This window comes from Nansenia antarctica (assembly GCF_963989245.1).
Source record: "Nansenia antarctica genome assembly, chromosome: 4".
Taxonomy (NCBI): domain Eukaryota; kingdom Metazoa; phylum Chordata; class Actinopteri; order Argentiniformes; family Microstomatidae; genus Nansenia; species Nansenia antarctica.
In genome coordinates, this window is record NC_137689.1 from 6217525 (window position 1) to 6232524 (window position 15000).

Below are 15000 nucleotides of genomic sequence, written 5' to 3' on the forward strand. Positions count from 1 at the left end.
TGTCAAAACAAAGGAAAAATTAAAGCAGGGATATACTGCATTCAAGGTCTCTCCCAAGTCGGTCAAGTCAAGCAAGCAAGATCCACATGCATCAGCAATCTCACGACAGAATGGGACAGACAGGGACAGGGGGGTTAATTGGGAGACGAGCATTCATTTGGGAGGGAGGGAGGAGGGGGGCTCAGATACGATCGACCACGTCCCCGTAGCTGCGCTTCTTGCCAGGCGTGCCCGCTCCCGTGTTGGTGCGGGGGTACGACTGCAGCTTGTGAAGCTCCTGGGACAGTTTTCCCAGCACACACGTGCTGAGGTTGGAGCAGCGCTTGGACATGGGTCTATCCAGGCTGTTAGGGAGACACACACACACACACACACACACATGCAGAGACAGGCTCATGACCATGCAGGTGCAACCTAGCATTATCATTATCACTATTCACATGCTCTTGACACTGGGCCCTAACCCTCATGCATTTAAGAAGATTCTAACATATATATTATGTAAATTAAAGCCATGCTACATGCCCAACTCAGGCACTTGAAAAGCTATATTAACCTGGATAACAACAAAATAATATAGTAAATCATTAGAATAAAAACAGCATCAACTACTTAACAGACATGCCTGGATTCTAGAACCCCTGTTTCCTAACTTCTTAGTGACATCACACCTAAGACTTCTGCTGTTGTCATGCACCCCATCCCTCTTGCTTTCACCCATCATGCATCATCATTCCATCCCTGGGGTTGACTCAACATTCTGCATTCCATTTCAGGCATTCTAAATGATTGTTGCTTAAATGATGAATAACTTAACTTAACATAAACTTAAAAGACGTAACTTAATCCCATGCATAAAGGTTAGTTAGACTGTGACAGAGAATAGATCTGTATAAAGCACGTTCTTATTAACCTCTGTCCTGGATACACACCCACACTGGAGCTACTGGAGGCAGCTAAGGACTGGTCACATATCGACAACAATGTTTGGAGGAGTTTATATGATTTCTTAAATGAAATAAATAAGTACAGTAGTCCATTTGGACTCTGTGTACCACATGAACAAAAGAAGAGATTTGGTGAGGCTGCATTCTCATTTTATGCACCCAAATGGTGGAATGCACTGCCAGCTTACATTAGGGATGCAACCTCAGCAAATTATGTTCAAGTCAAGACTTAAAAACCCATCTTTTTAATATTGCCTTTAAATGACTAAATCATTTAATTATGATTATAATATAATGATTGGAGCACTTTGAGCTACAACGTTTGCAGGAAAAGTACTACACAAATAAAAGTTATTATTATTATTAGAATATGTACCTTGTCATACTGGAGAAAATTATATATATTTTTTTTAATCATTATTAATGATCTGATCATGAGGAGAAGTGTACCTATTTCCATCATTGGCTTGTTGCTCCAGCTCCTCTGAAGTCATCTGCACAAACTCCTTGACGATGGCGTTGAGCAGCCTCCGGGCCTCGTAGTCCGTTAACGTGACCCGGTCTGATATGGACTCCAGGCCGGTTCTGGAAACAGCACACATCCTCGATTAGGTTGATACGCTGGCAGCGCTCCAAGCGCTGGGTTAAAGATAGTCCAGCGCTGTGTAACTTTGCTCAGGCTAAAAGCCCCATTGCCTCATGGTTTGAGGGAAACAAGCCAAACTCAAAACAATCTGCTAAAAGTGTTCCTTTTAAAAAGCTGACAGGTAGCCAAGCTGAGCTTTATGACAGAATCAATAGTGTAGTAAGACCGGTGATCACGGTTCTCTTCTAGAAGGGATATGAAACGCTGAATGAAGTGTTACAACCATTTGGAAATATTATGCATGTTGCAATTTGATCATCTTAACACAATCCTATCTCAGTGAATTGGATCTTTTCCAGTTGGAAATGCATTAGTCAGCATATCAACATTTGGATTGGTTGAATGATAGATTAGGATTAAGATATTGTCATCAAATTGCATTCGATTATTGGAAAACATAATAGCCAATTTTAAGGGATTTCTCTAATCACAAAATTCTATTAACTCTAATCTAAATCATACATAGGATGGCCACTAAAACATCTATTTGACAAATAAGAACAATTACCAATTCAATAAACCAATTACTCTAACATCCACTGATGAAATTATCCAAATAGATCCGTCTACACAGTTTCCTCTCCATGTTCTCCCATGCATACAACCTCCCCTACCCCTAACCCTGCCACCGCACCCCCCCCCCCCCCTGGACATTGCTGTGTTAATTGTTCCCTGTTCGTTAACTCTGTGTTCTATGTGCTCATGTTATCTGTTGCTTGTTGTTTCTGTGTTTTCTGTTTTTCCCATATCATCAGCATCTTTGAGCCCCGGAAAAAAAGCACTATATAAACATCCAATGAATTATTATTATTATTATTATTATTATGACTCGACATGGCTGTGTATGAAACATGTGTGTAAACCTCACCTGGCGGGCGCTGCTTGTGAGCTGTACATCTGACATATGACCAGGGTGTAGGCGACCAGGAGGGCAGAGAGCTTCAGCACAACCATGGTCCCCTGAGGGAAACACAGATCATCCACAACTTGTCTCAGGAAAGGAAAGAAGCTCGTACAATATACTCCCTCCGAATGCTTGTCAGAGAGAGCGTAGAACTAACTTTTCATCTTCAGAAACATTCAGTACATTTTCTCCTCATCCCTTTAAATCTGTCTTTTCCTGAGGCCCGTACGGTACTGTTAGTTCTCTCCATCCATCCATCTATCCATGTCTCCCAGGTCTATGACAGCTACTGTCTGTCTTTCTCTCTCCCTCCCCTCCACCCACGTTCCTCACTGCTCTCCTGAGAGAGGAGCTCTCTATCCCTCCTTCTCCCTCTCTATCTGTCCCTCTCTATCCCTCCTTCTCTCCCTCTCTATCTGTCCCTCTCTATCCCTCCTTCTCTCTCTTATCTGTCCCTCTCTATCCCTCCTTCTCCCTCTTATCTGTCCCTCTCTCCTGTGAGAGGAGCTCTCTATCCCTCCTTCTCTCTCTATCTGTCCCTCTCTATCCCTCCTTCTCCCTCTTATCTGTCCCTGTCTCTCTGTGGTGGCGGCGTCTCCCTAACAAGCCAAGCCACCCCCTAGCTCCTCCGACCAGAGGGAGGGAGCCGTCTCCTCAACCCTACCCGCTCGGAGAGCAGAGGCGCTGGGCATGGACAACGCAGACGTCGTGGGGGTGGAGGAAGAGGCATTAGTGATATTATCTAGATTAGGAGCTCCTGCCAGCATCTCCCTCAGGACCCACAGCTACATGCATTAGTGGAATGAGCCGCAGTCTCTCTCTCTCTCCTCTCTCCTGCCCTCTCATTAAGAGGACAGAATCACCACATCTACCCTTGAAAAAAGAACCCGGCACCCCCACCCACCCACCCCCCCACCCCCCCATTGCAACACACAGAGAGGGGTCTGCAGCCCTATAGGTAAAGCGAATGCCATCATCATATTCTATTCTCCATGATTTATCACTGCACCACCACCACACTGCAGAAACAGCACTCATCTCATTGACCACAAAAGTGCATGACAGCCATGTCAACATAATGCATTTATGTACTCAGGAAAAGTACTTGAAATGAATTCTCCACTTACGGTGATAGGTAGTAGGTCTTCTGGTGGACGAGGAGTGAAATGACTTGGTGGTTACTTCAAGTTTTTTGAATCTGTTGCACTGTGCTAGAACAGCCAGTCTTATATATCTACCAGTCTTGGCTGCCGTATTGACTGTGTAGGTGTTTAATTATGTCCCTTTAGCCAATCAGGGTGGCCAGCTCCCGTCTCTTAGCCAATCGGGTTCCTCTCCATCAGTTACGACAAACCCAGTAGAGGACATAGTACTCAAATGACGTCATTGTACACTCACAAAAGTGCCTCCATTCACAAAAACCTGCCAGTCATTTGCCACCATTCAATATTTCACTTTGTAATGAGGTCATTTGCTAAAACAAGGAAAAAGTCAGGCTAGCAGCATACATTAACATCATCCTAAAATAGCAATGAAAATGTCAAAGATCCTCAGAACTGTTTGAGAGGAATCTAAACAGAGAAGCATACAGACTGGTACTTGCTGGCAGGGCCACCTACTGGTCAGATACAGCCACTGCAGCTCTTCGGCAGTTTCTTTATAAACTGTCAATGTTCACCTTTACCATTGTCTGGCAATAACAATTGTGCTGTAATAAAGTAACTCTTACTCCTTTTTAAATGATTGTAGCATTGTAAGATAATATTGTATGAGTTGATTAGGTGTACTAATTGTGATTATTAACTCGACACATGACGCTAATCAAATTGTATTTAAGAGTCATTTTAATCATTCAGAAAATTGTGATAACTATTCCCCCAACACAATTTTAAACACAATTTGATTAGCATCATGTTTCGAGTTCAAATCCAAAGAAGATACCTAGAGTCGCTGTTTTTGCACAAAAGTTACCTCATACCCCATGGTGTTTTATTTTTTAACGATACACTGTGTTTTTAACGACACACTCGATGAATCTCAACTCCTCAATCACTCCTCATACCCCCCCTCCCTAACACACACACAAGCAGCTCTGACTCCTGGGTGAACTAGTCTCTTCGTGGGAATCGATGCTGTGGTTGACAATCTGAAGTAATTGAACAGTCTGCCCAGTTCATCAGAGCCAATTACTGAGCTGTTGGTCTGGAGGCATCATCTGATTCCCCTTACTTTACATTATTGGGCGAGCTATCATAAAGCATCCTGCCCGAGAGCCTCTCTCCTGCGTCACAGAGGAACCCCATTAGGGCGGATGAGCCTTTTAGTGCTATTGAACAGAGTGCAGGAGCCTATGACGGAACCACTAAATAAGGAGGATTGGACAGAGCTGAGGTTCTCCACCCCCCCTCCCCTCCACCCTCCACTCTCCAACCCCCCTACCCCAGCACTCTGGTTGCCGTCGGAAACAGCCAGGGGTGTGGGTAGACGGAGAGGCGAGGCTGACTATAATAAATGGCCACTTCCGGGCCAAAGGCCTGAGTGTGTAACTGTGTGTGTGTGTGTGTGTGTGTGTGTGTGTGTGTGTGAGTGTGTAGTACAGGCAGAGACCCAGCCAGGCCACAGACCCGTGAAGAAGGGTTCTCATTCTGTACTTACAGTTGGTGTCCCCCTGGTTTAAAACTTTCCTCCAGTCAATACAGTAACCTTTCAAATCTGTTCTTATGGTGAATCAGCCTAGTGTGAGATATACTATCAGGAGACAGATAATCATTGTCATATCAGAGCAGAGGGGGGGCGGGGGGGGGGGGGGGCATGTGACTCATAAAGTGCTGTACTGTAAGCGTTATGTGATTGCTGGTGTTTTGGGTAACCAGTTAGCCAAAGTAATTTTTCAGTTTTTAACTTATATTGAGTGGGTACTTATGGGTGGGTATTAGGAAAATCACATTTTGTTGAAAAGATCTACCCTGATCTCATATAATATATAATATTATTATATATTATTATATAATATAACAATTAAATATATATTATATTTCTTTTCATCAAAATGTGATTTTCATAATACCCACCCATAAGTACCCACTCGATCAAACAACAGTTTTACGATAACTAGATATGGTGATCTAGGGGTAGATATCTGATATAGGGGTAGATATCGATTAAAGGAGTAAAGGCTATAATATAGAAAAGATTTTTCCGGACAGACAAATGAGGGTCATACATTGGTATCGGAATACAATACCTTCCCCAGAACCTCCTGGGAGGTAATTGTTTCATCTACGTATGGAAGCTAATAATAATAATAATAATAATAATAATAATAATGCCATTCATGATTGTATTTCCTTTGATTGTATTTCCTTCAGGAAAGGAGGGAACCTTCCTGAATGTTGAAGTACATGGAATAAACACCCAGGAGTGTAGACACACACAAGGCTCTCTATCAGGTGTGCTCCATTACTGTCAAGCAGAGGGTTTGAACACCTGGAGGCAGTGGTGACACAGGGATTACCTGGGCTCTTGACCTGACGTCCAGGGCTTCCGTGGGGGGGAACAGGATGTTATATATGAGCCACTCAGAGGCAACTTTAGCCTCAACAGGAAACAGGAAAGTTTGCACTACAATGTACAATTTCCTCAGAACACGAGGAAATGAGATCTCATCAGACGTTGTGTGTTTGAGTTTGATCCAACTACAGCTCACAGCCACCTCCCTTACTCACCCCCCCCCCCCATGGGGTCCACCATCTCTCTCTGAAGATTACTCAGTCTAGTTCGTGACGTTAGAATTATAAGGTTCTATCTCCATGTTTGTCAAAATTTAGTTTTTTACATAATCTGATCCATTAGGTGTTTATTAATGCCTGTGTGGTGTTATTTTTTAAACGTTGACATTTTTTAGTTAGTAATTCATAAAATACAAAGGTTCCATCTCACAAAACATAATGGAATGTAAAAACGTTGACGCTCAATATCTCTGAACTACCCTAAACGGAGATAGAACCTTATCATTCTAAGCTCACGAGTTGTCGTAGCATAAATAGGAGAAGCAGTTGTACGAGGTCAGTAGGAACACAAATATAAGTGTGGTGATGAGTCTACTTTATACTGTATAATAACCCGGCAATTGTCATTGCGTGTGGGTCACAGTCAGTGGGGGCCCCCCTTGTAGTCAGTGAGTCAGCAGAGTCGTACCAAAGACTATTAAAACATGGTACCCGATGCCTACCTGCTTGGCACTCAGCATTAAAGGTTTGATTGGGGGTAAGACCATTCATTCATTCATTCATTCATTCATTCATTCATTCATTCAAGACCCTGCGACATACCAGCGTCATGTCCAGGGGGGTGTACTTGTACATCAAGCCGCCTCACGCTACTGAAACAGGAGACCTAAGGGTCGTTAGGCTCGAGAACCATCGGTTCTCAAGGCTACTTATTACTACTACTAACTACTAGCTTATGATGTCATGGTGTTCTGTATCAGTGGTCAGTGGTCAGGAATAAAAACGGATTAACTTTTTAAATGGGTTCCCTAGAGCTGACTATTATCCATACCAGTCTTCATCCATTGACCAACTCTGCAAACAAACGAACACAACTGAAAATAAACAAACCGACATCAGGGAGAGAGAAAAAAACCCAGAAGAACTTAATTCGATTACATGGTTGATTGATATGTAAAAAGGCTTCCCCAATAGTTTCTTTCCCTCTGTCTGGAGAGCTGGCAGGAAGCAGGATGATAGAGAAGCTGTTTGTGTGAATGTCCTCATTAAGTGGCAATACAAATACAAATGATTGGGAGGTCAGGGAGGTCAAGGGAGGACAGTTTCTTGCATGTGAATAAACACTCTCTGTCAGCCTCCACTGCAGGATCACACACACACACACACACACACACTACACTTGCACACACACACACGCACACGCACACAGACACACACACACACACACACACGCACACACACACGCACACACACACACACACGCACACACACACACACACACACACGCACACACGCACACACACACACACACCATTTCTACTAATGAGGAGCTTAAATCATGACAGACTGGGCATCCTGCAGAGCTTACCGAGGAGAGGACACACACTCTCAACGACCAAACACAACCACGTTTAAGACAGATTCTAATGAATAAATGTGCGGTCAGTTAGTGTATCGATTATTATTCTTTACTGACAATTTGAATGTAAGTTTAAATGCTTCTGGCTAATTAAAGGTCTCTTGTTTCAATTAGAGACAGAGAGGGGACATTGGTGGAGCACTTTGAGCTGCAACGTTGGCAGGAAAAGTGCTATACAAATAAAAAGTTATTATTATTATTATTATTGGTAAGGCTAACCAGGTCACGGCACAAAGAAGAGAGACCATGCATGCTGCACATGGATGAGATAGGAGAGGACAATTCAACTGTGAAGGTCGGAGAATCTACATTTTATAGTGACTGTCAAACAATGGCCTGTTAACAATTTAACAATGATCCTAGTCTTACTGAACCATGGCTGTTGTCTTATCAGACGGTGGTTACAGCAGAGATCCTGAGTGAGGCTGGCTACTCTGTGCTTACAGCAGAGATCCTGAGTGAGGCTGGCTACTCTGTGGTTACAGCAGAGATCCTGAAGGAGGCTGGCTACTCTGTGGTTACAGCAGAGATCCTGAGTGAGGCTGGCTACTCTGTGGTTACAGCAGAGATCCTGAGTGAGGCTGGCTACTCTGTGGTTACAGCAGAGATCCTGAGTGAGGCTGGCTACTCTGTGGTTACAGCAGAGATCCTGAGTGAGGCTGGCTACTCTGTGGTTACAGCAGAGATCCTGAGTGAGGCTGGCTACTCTGTGGTTACAGCAGAGATCCTGAGTGAGGCTGGCTACTCTGTGGTTACAGCAGAGATCCTGAGTGAGGCTGGCTACTCTGTGGTTACAGCAGAGATCCTGAGTGAGGCTGGCTACTCTGTGGTTACAGCAGAGATCCTGAGTGAGGCTGGCTACTCTGTGGTTACAGCAGAGATCCTGAGTGAGGCTGGCTACTCTGTGGTTACAGCAGAGATCCCGAGTGAGGCTGGCTACTCTGTGGTTACAGCAGAGATCCTGAGTGAGGCTGGCTACTCTGTGGTTACAGCAGAGGTCCTGAGTGAGGCTGGCCACTCTGTCGTTACAGCAGAGATCCTGAGTGAGGCTGGCTACTCTGTGGTTACAGCAGAGATCCTGAGGCTGGCTACTCTGTGGTTACAGCAGAGGTCCTGACTGAGTGAGGCTGGCTACTCTGTGGTTACAGCAGAGATCCTGTCTGAGGCTGGCTACTCTGTGGTTACAGCAGAGATCCTGACTGAGGCTGGCTACTCTGTGGTTACAGCAGAGATGCTGAGTGAGGCTGGCTACTCTGTGGTTACAGCAGAGATCCTGACTGAGGCTGGCTACTCTGTGGTTACAGCAGAGATCCTGAGTGAGGCTGGCTACTCTGTGGTTACAGCAGAGATCCTGAGTGAGGCTGGCTACTCTGTGGTTACAGCAGAGATCCTGAGTGAGGCTGGCTACTCTGTGGTTACAGCAGAGATCCTGAGTGAGGCTGGCTACTCTGTGGTTACAGCAGAGATCCTGAGTGAGGCTGGCTACTCTGTGGTTACAGCAGAGACCCCGAGTGAGGCTGGCTACTCTGTGGTTACAGCAGAGATCCTGAGTGAGGCTGGCTACTCTGTGGTTACAGCAGAGATCCTAGATCCTGAGTGAGGCTGGCTACTCTGTGGTTACAGCAGAGGTCCTGAGTGAGGCTGGCTACTCTGTGGTTACAGCAGAGATCCTGTCTGAGGCTGGCTACTCTGTGGTTACAGCAGAGATCCTGAGTGAGGCTGGCTACTCTGTGGTTACAGCAGAGATCCTGTCTGAGGCTGGCTACTCTGTGGTTACAGCAGAGATCCTGGGTGAGGCTGGCTACTCTGTGGTTACAGCAGAGATCCTGTCTGAGGCTGGCTACTCTGTGGTTACAGCAGAGATCCTGTCTGAGGCTGGCTACTCTGTGGTTACAGCAGAGATCCTGTCTGAGGCTGGCTACTCTGTGGTTACAGCAGAGGTCCTGAGTGAGGCTGGCTACTCTGTGGTTACAGCAGAGGTCCTGAGTGAGGCTGGCTACTCTGTGGTTACAGCAGAGGTCCTGAGTGAGGCTGGCTACTCTGTGGTTACAGCAGAGATCCTGAGTGAGGCTGGCTACTCTGTGGTTACAGCAGAGGTCCTGAGTGAGGCTGGCTACTCTGTGGTTACAGCAGAGGTCCTGAGTGAGGCTGGCTACTCTGTGGTTACAGCAGAGATCCTGAGTGAGGCTGGCTACTCTGTGGTTACAGCAGAGATCATGAGTGAGGCTGGCTACTCTGTGGTTACAGCAGAGATCCTGAGTGAGGCTGGCTACTCTGTGGTTACAGCAGAGATCCTGAGTGAGGCTGGCTACTCTGTGGTTACAGCAGAGATCCTGAGTGAGGCTGGCTACTCTGTGGTTACAGCAGAGATCCTGAGTGAGGCTGGCTACTCTGTGGTTACAGCAGAGATCCTGTCTGAGGCTGGCTAATCTGTGGTTACAGCAGAGATCCTGACTGAGGCTGGCTACTCTGTGGTTACAGCAGAGATCCTGTCTGAGGCTGGCTACTCTGTGGTTACAGCAGAGATCCTGAGGCTGGCTACTCTGTGGTTACAGCAGAGGTCCTGAGTGAGGCTGGCTACTCTGCCTGCGTCTCTGGGGACGTAACTGTGACCCACCTCCTTCATCACATGACAGGCTATACCATGACAGCGGCCTTAGGGAGGTTTCCTCTCTCATACCCAGCTGAGCAGACCTTCCTACAACATCTGCTCCACCTCTACTGCCACCTGCAGGCTGTATTGGTAGACTGCAGAAGGTATTTGTGGTATTAGTTTGTCGCTTTTATTACATCTTACTGTACAGTTACATAAGAGTCAAATTCTTTGGCTTTGGTTCCTCAACATTGACATTGCAGCATTCAGATACAAAAACACAATAACAATAATAATAATAATAACAATAACAACAATATTAATAATAATAACAACAACAATAATAATAATAATAATAATGATAATAATAACAATAATAATAATAATAATAAGTAGCGTAAGTAAGTAAAATAAGTAACTCTACATTGATAAAGTAATAAAGAAATAAAGTGATGGTTTTACAGTGGCTTCAACAGTGCAAAAATTCTGTATAAATACGATGATATGAAATGCAATACAATACAATGCAGTACAGTACGGTAGTAAATTAGTCCAATTGTATACGAGTAATCCAGCAGTGTGCAGTAGTTATAATACTGTATGTTCATTTCTGTAGTGTGCATGGAGTTTCCTTTCCTTCGAGAGTGTTTCTCCAGGAGCCTGGTAGCTCTGGGTTTTAGCCCCGAGGCTTCGGTACCGTTGCCCCGACGGCTAGCTCGGTAGCTCGAACTGTTTCTGATTGGGGTGGCTGGGGTCCCTAATAATCCTGAGGGCCTTTCTGACACACAGGTCCTTGTCTTTCTCAGCTGTTTAAACGTTTAGCATTTTTATGTTTAAACTTTCAACTTTAAACTGTAAACTTTTAGCCTATGCTTGGTCAATGACTTCAAAACACTAATAAAAGTAATCATATGGGGAACCTAGATACAGTATGTTCATTATCAGGACTGATGATTATCTTCAGGTCCTGAGGTCTTAGCCTCAGGCCTTAGTAAGGCTCCTGCATGCCTGGAACATGCAATCAGGATTTAGATTTTTTGATTTGATTAATTGATTTATTCAGGTAAAAAGTACAGTACATCCCAGAGGATAGCACATAAAAGCGTACTAAAACACTTGTTTCCAACGTGGTAGACAAAAACAGTCAAGACAAGAACATACAAAAACATACAAGGAGGCAAAAAACAAGGAATTAAATCACTTTAGTACAGAATTATAATCTCAATGAGGTAACACACAATCATCTTGTTCAGGACATGCAATAAAAAAAAACAGCAGCCATATCCAAAGGTGGGTTTTTATGACATAATATGCGCCTATTCTGGGTGTATCGGTTAAAGTGTTCCAGCCCTAGACAGACTGCAGATTAGGAATGTAGTGCATGACCTTTGCTAACCTTTAACTTGTGGTGAGGTGAAGGAGAGGAGCCTCCAGCATCTCACTGGGGCAAAGTTGACCTGCTGCAGGCGGACGCTCAAACAGACACCCAAACAGACACTCAAACACGTTAAGACACTCAAACACGTCTCAGCTATCGAACTTACATACTTACTTATGTTACATTATAGCCTACATTTGAGCTCAACTTTTTTTTTTTTTTTTTTCTCTCTTGTGGTATGGCTAGTGCAGTCATGCAGTTTTATATTTCATCTTTTTTTTTTTACATTTTTACATTTTTACATTACGTTTTTATGTGTACATTACATGTTAGATATAAGCATTATCATAGTTTAGTTGCTAAACGTATCTGCATTTATGATTGTATTCTCTTTTGTGGTAAAGGGCTAGTGCAATCATGCAGTTTCATACTTAATCTTCTTCTCAAAATGTTCCCTGACATGTAGGCCTACATGACATGTTAGATATACGCATTATCAGGTTTAGTTGCTAAACATATGTGCATTTATGATTTTAATTGTAAAATGACTCCTAATTCTAGAAATAGTCTGCACACAAAGAACTTCTGTGGGATGGGCGTGTCTACATAATGTTCTGGAGAGACAGATTGATTCTATACAAACAAATTGCCACGAAATTCAGTTTAATCTGCATAAATAGCAAGTTATTATTTATGTTATTAATTGCAATTCCATTGATCGAGGAGTCCGATCAAAGTTCATCGATAGACATGATCGCGTTTAAAGTTTAAACCCCTGGCCAATCTTAGGGGTTGCGTTCGTAAATCCGCTCCGAGAGCGCCGGAGCGCACGCTGGGTCCAACGTCACAAAGGGACCGAGTCATTTGATTGGACGAGAGGCATTCCACGAGTGCTGAACAGATCTCCGGAGCGTGTTGACGAACGCACCCGTAGTCGCGTAGAGGCGGGGGATAGAAAACGTGCAGGATGATATAGCCCGCTGGTCTCTGTCGGAGAAGAGAGAGAGGTTAGTCAAAAGTGTAAAGGTTGGAGTGTGAGTTGGAGAGATAGAGAACATGTTCCCAGTGATCAGTGTGTACAGACAGGCTGTCCTGGGGCTGTGCAGTGCGCTCATAGCCCTGGTGGGTGTGTTGCTGGTCCGGCAGCTGGTGAAGCAGCGGAGACCCCCGGGGTTCCCTCCGGGACCCTCAGCCATCCCCGTCATAGGGAACATCCTGTCTCTGGCCACGGAGCCGCACGTCTTTCTGAAGAAACAGAGTGAGATTTATGGACAGGTACTAATACACTTTAATTGTGTGTCAGAATAATGACTTTGACAACCAGCAATTCGTGAGCTTAGAATTATAAGGTTCCATCTCCGTTTAGGGTAGTTCAGAGATATTGAGCATCAAAGTTTTTACATTCCATTATGTTTTATGAGATGAAACCTTTGTATTTTATTAATTACTAACTCAAAAATGTCAACATTTTAAAAATAACACCACACAGGCATTAATAAACACCTAATGGATCAGATTATGTAAAAACCTCAATTTTGACAAAAATGGAGATAGAACCTTATAATTCTAACGTCACGAATTGTTGGACACTTTTTGTGTGCAGTTTTGTTTTAAGACTTCTGCTTGAACAAAACAGCTTTATGAATAGGAGGCATCTTGAAAAAAGGTATTGCGATAACGGTTTTTTTCTTCTTCGATATGTTATTATCTAATGCGATAAAAGCGCACGCACGCACATGCACGCGCAAACACGCACGCGCAAACACACACACACACACACACACACACACACACACACACACACACACAGAGGCTCGCCTCACAGGGCTTCTGAGAAACGAACCATGACTCTTTCACCTGATCTCCCACTGCAATTGTCCTTGGGTCTCAATACCGATATATACATACCCATATATGGGTATGATTATTAGTAATTTACACACATTTTTCCAAATATCTGTTAATAAAATATAGTTTGTTAATAACCTATAATAACCGTCATCTCCTACGTGTGTTTATTGATTTTCTCAGATCTTCAGTCTGGATCTAGGCGGTTTCTTCGCCGTGGTGCTGAATGGATATGACGCTATGAGAGAATGTCTGTACCACCAGAGCGACGTGTTCGCTGACCGCCCGTCTCTGCCTCTATTCAAGAAAATGACCAACATGGGAGGTAGTGTTCAGGACATTTCACCTTCTTATTCACATGTAGGCCTACATCATTGCATTTCACACTCACATTGTATTGCAATTACAGGATAATGACAGCTATATGACTATTTAACTCTAGAAAAGCCTTGATTTTTTTACCTACTATAAGAGGGGGTCAAATGACCATAGTCTTTACAATGGGAAGCTGCTATTTACACACAACGACCACTAGTTGGCCGCCTTGTAAATTAGCCTGCCTCCTACACAGAAAAACTGCAAAATAGCTTTATACTAGCTTATCCTGATGTGGTTTTGAAAATGTAAGGATACTGGGTGGTAGAACGCACATATCTAGGAAAAGTCATGAAAGGAGGGTCCTGAAATTTGATCGAGTGCAACAACATACACAAGGAAAAAAACATGTACTTCATACCACCTCAATTACTGTATGTAGGTCTCATCCTCTCTTGTCTATTGTGTTCTCACCTCTTAAGGTCTTCTTAACCATAAATTTGGCCGCGGGTGGATCGAACACCGCAAACTCGCCACCAACTCTTTCCGTTACTTCGGCTGCGGGCAGAAGCTTTTCGAGCGGAAGATCTCGGAGGAGTGCATGTTCTTCGCGGACGCCATGGACCAACACAAGGGCAAACCTTTCAACCCCAAACACCTGGTCACCAACGCCGTGTCCAACATCACCAACGTCATCATCTTCGGCCAGCGCTTCACCTACGACGACCACGACTTCCAGCACATGATCGAGCTCTTCAGCGAGAACGTGGAACTAGCGGTCAGCGGCTGGGCTTTCCTCTACAACGCCTTCCCTTGGATCGAGTACCTGCCCTTCGGAAAGCACCAGAAGCTGTTCCGCAACGCCGCCAAGGTCTACGACTTCCTCTTGCAGGTCATCGAGCGCTTCTCCCAGGGTAGGGTGCGCCAGGCGCCCCGCCACTACGTGGACGCGTACCTGGATGAGCTGGAGCAGAGCGCAGGGGACCCAGACAGCTCCTTCTCTAAGGAGAACCTCATCTTCTCCGTGGGAGAGCTCATCATCGCGGGCACGGAGACCACCACCAACACCCTACGCTGGGCGATGCTCTACATGGCCCTCTACCCCGACATCCAAGGTCAGTCAGCTAGCTACTGAACCCTATATAGTACCGTCTCTAACCCATAATAGTCAACAAGTCATACTGCAGTCGCACTGTAGCTTAGGGTGGATAACATTACATT

At 44.6% G+C, this 15000-nt stretch overlaps 2 protein-coding genes across 3 annotated transcripts in view; one reads left to right on the forward strand and one right to left on the reverse strand.

Annotated features, from left to right (window-relative positions):
* Nucleotides 1-2550, reverse strand: part of calca (calcitonin/calcitonin-related polypeptide, alpha) — a gene marked incomplete at its 3' end in the record, with an annotated part of 3281 nt that extends 731 nt beyond the window's left edge. Inside the window, exons 1-2 of the mRNA XM_080528727.1 lie at nt 2462-2550; nt 1398-1532 (exon numbers count right to left, since the gene is read on the reverse strand). Coding sequence (XP_080384853.1) covers nt 1398-1532; nt 2462-2547 — 221 coding nt within the window. The 5' untranslated portion in view covers nt 2548-2550. The remainder of the gene's footprint in view (nt 1-1397; nt 1533-2461) is intronic.
* Nucleotides 2551-12139: 9589 nt separating this feature from the next.
* cyp2r1 (cytochrome P450, family 2, subfamily R, polypeptide 1) overlaps nt 12140-15000 on the forward strand; it is a 7424-nt gene continuing 4563 nt past the window's right edge. Inside the window, exons 1-3 of one of the 2 annotated variants that reach the window (XM_080529873.1) lie at nt 12140-12891; nt 13648-13789; nt 14262-14894. In XM_080529873.1, the coding sequence (XP_080385999.1) occupies nt 12673-12891; nt 13648-13789; nt 14262-14894 (994 nt within the window). In that variant the 5' untranslated portion in view covers nt 12140-12672. The remainder of the gene's footprint in view (nt 12892-13647; nt 13790-14261; nt 14895-15000) is intronic. The other variant, XM_080529874.1, reaches the window with a different exon arrangement.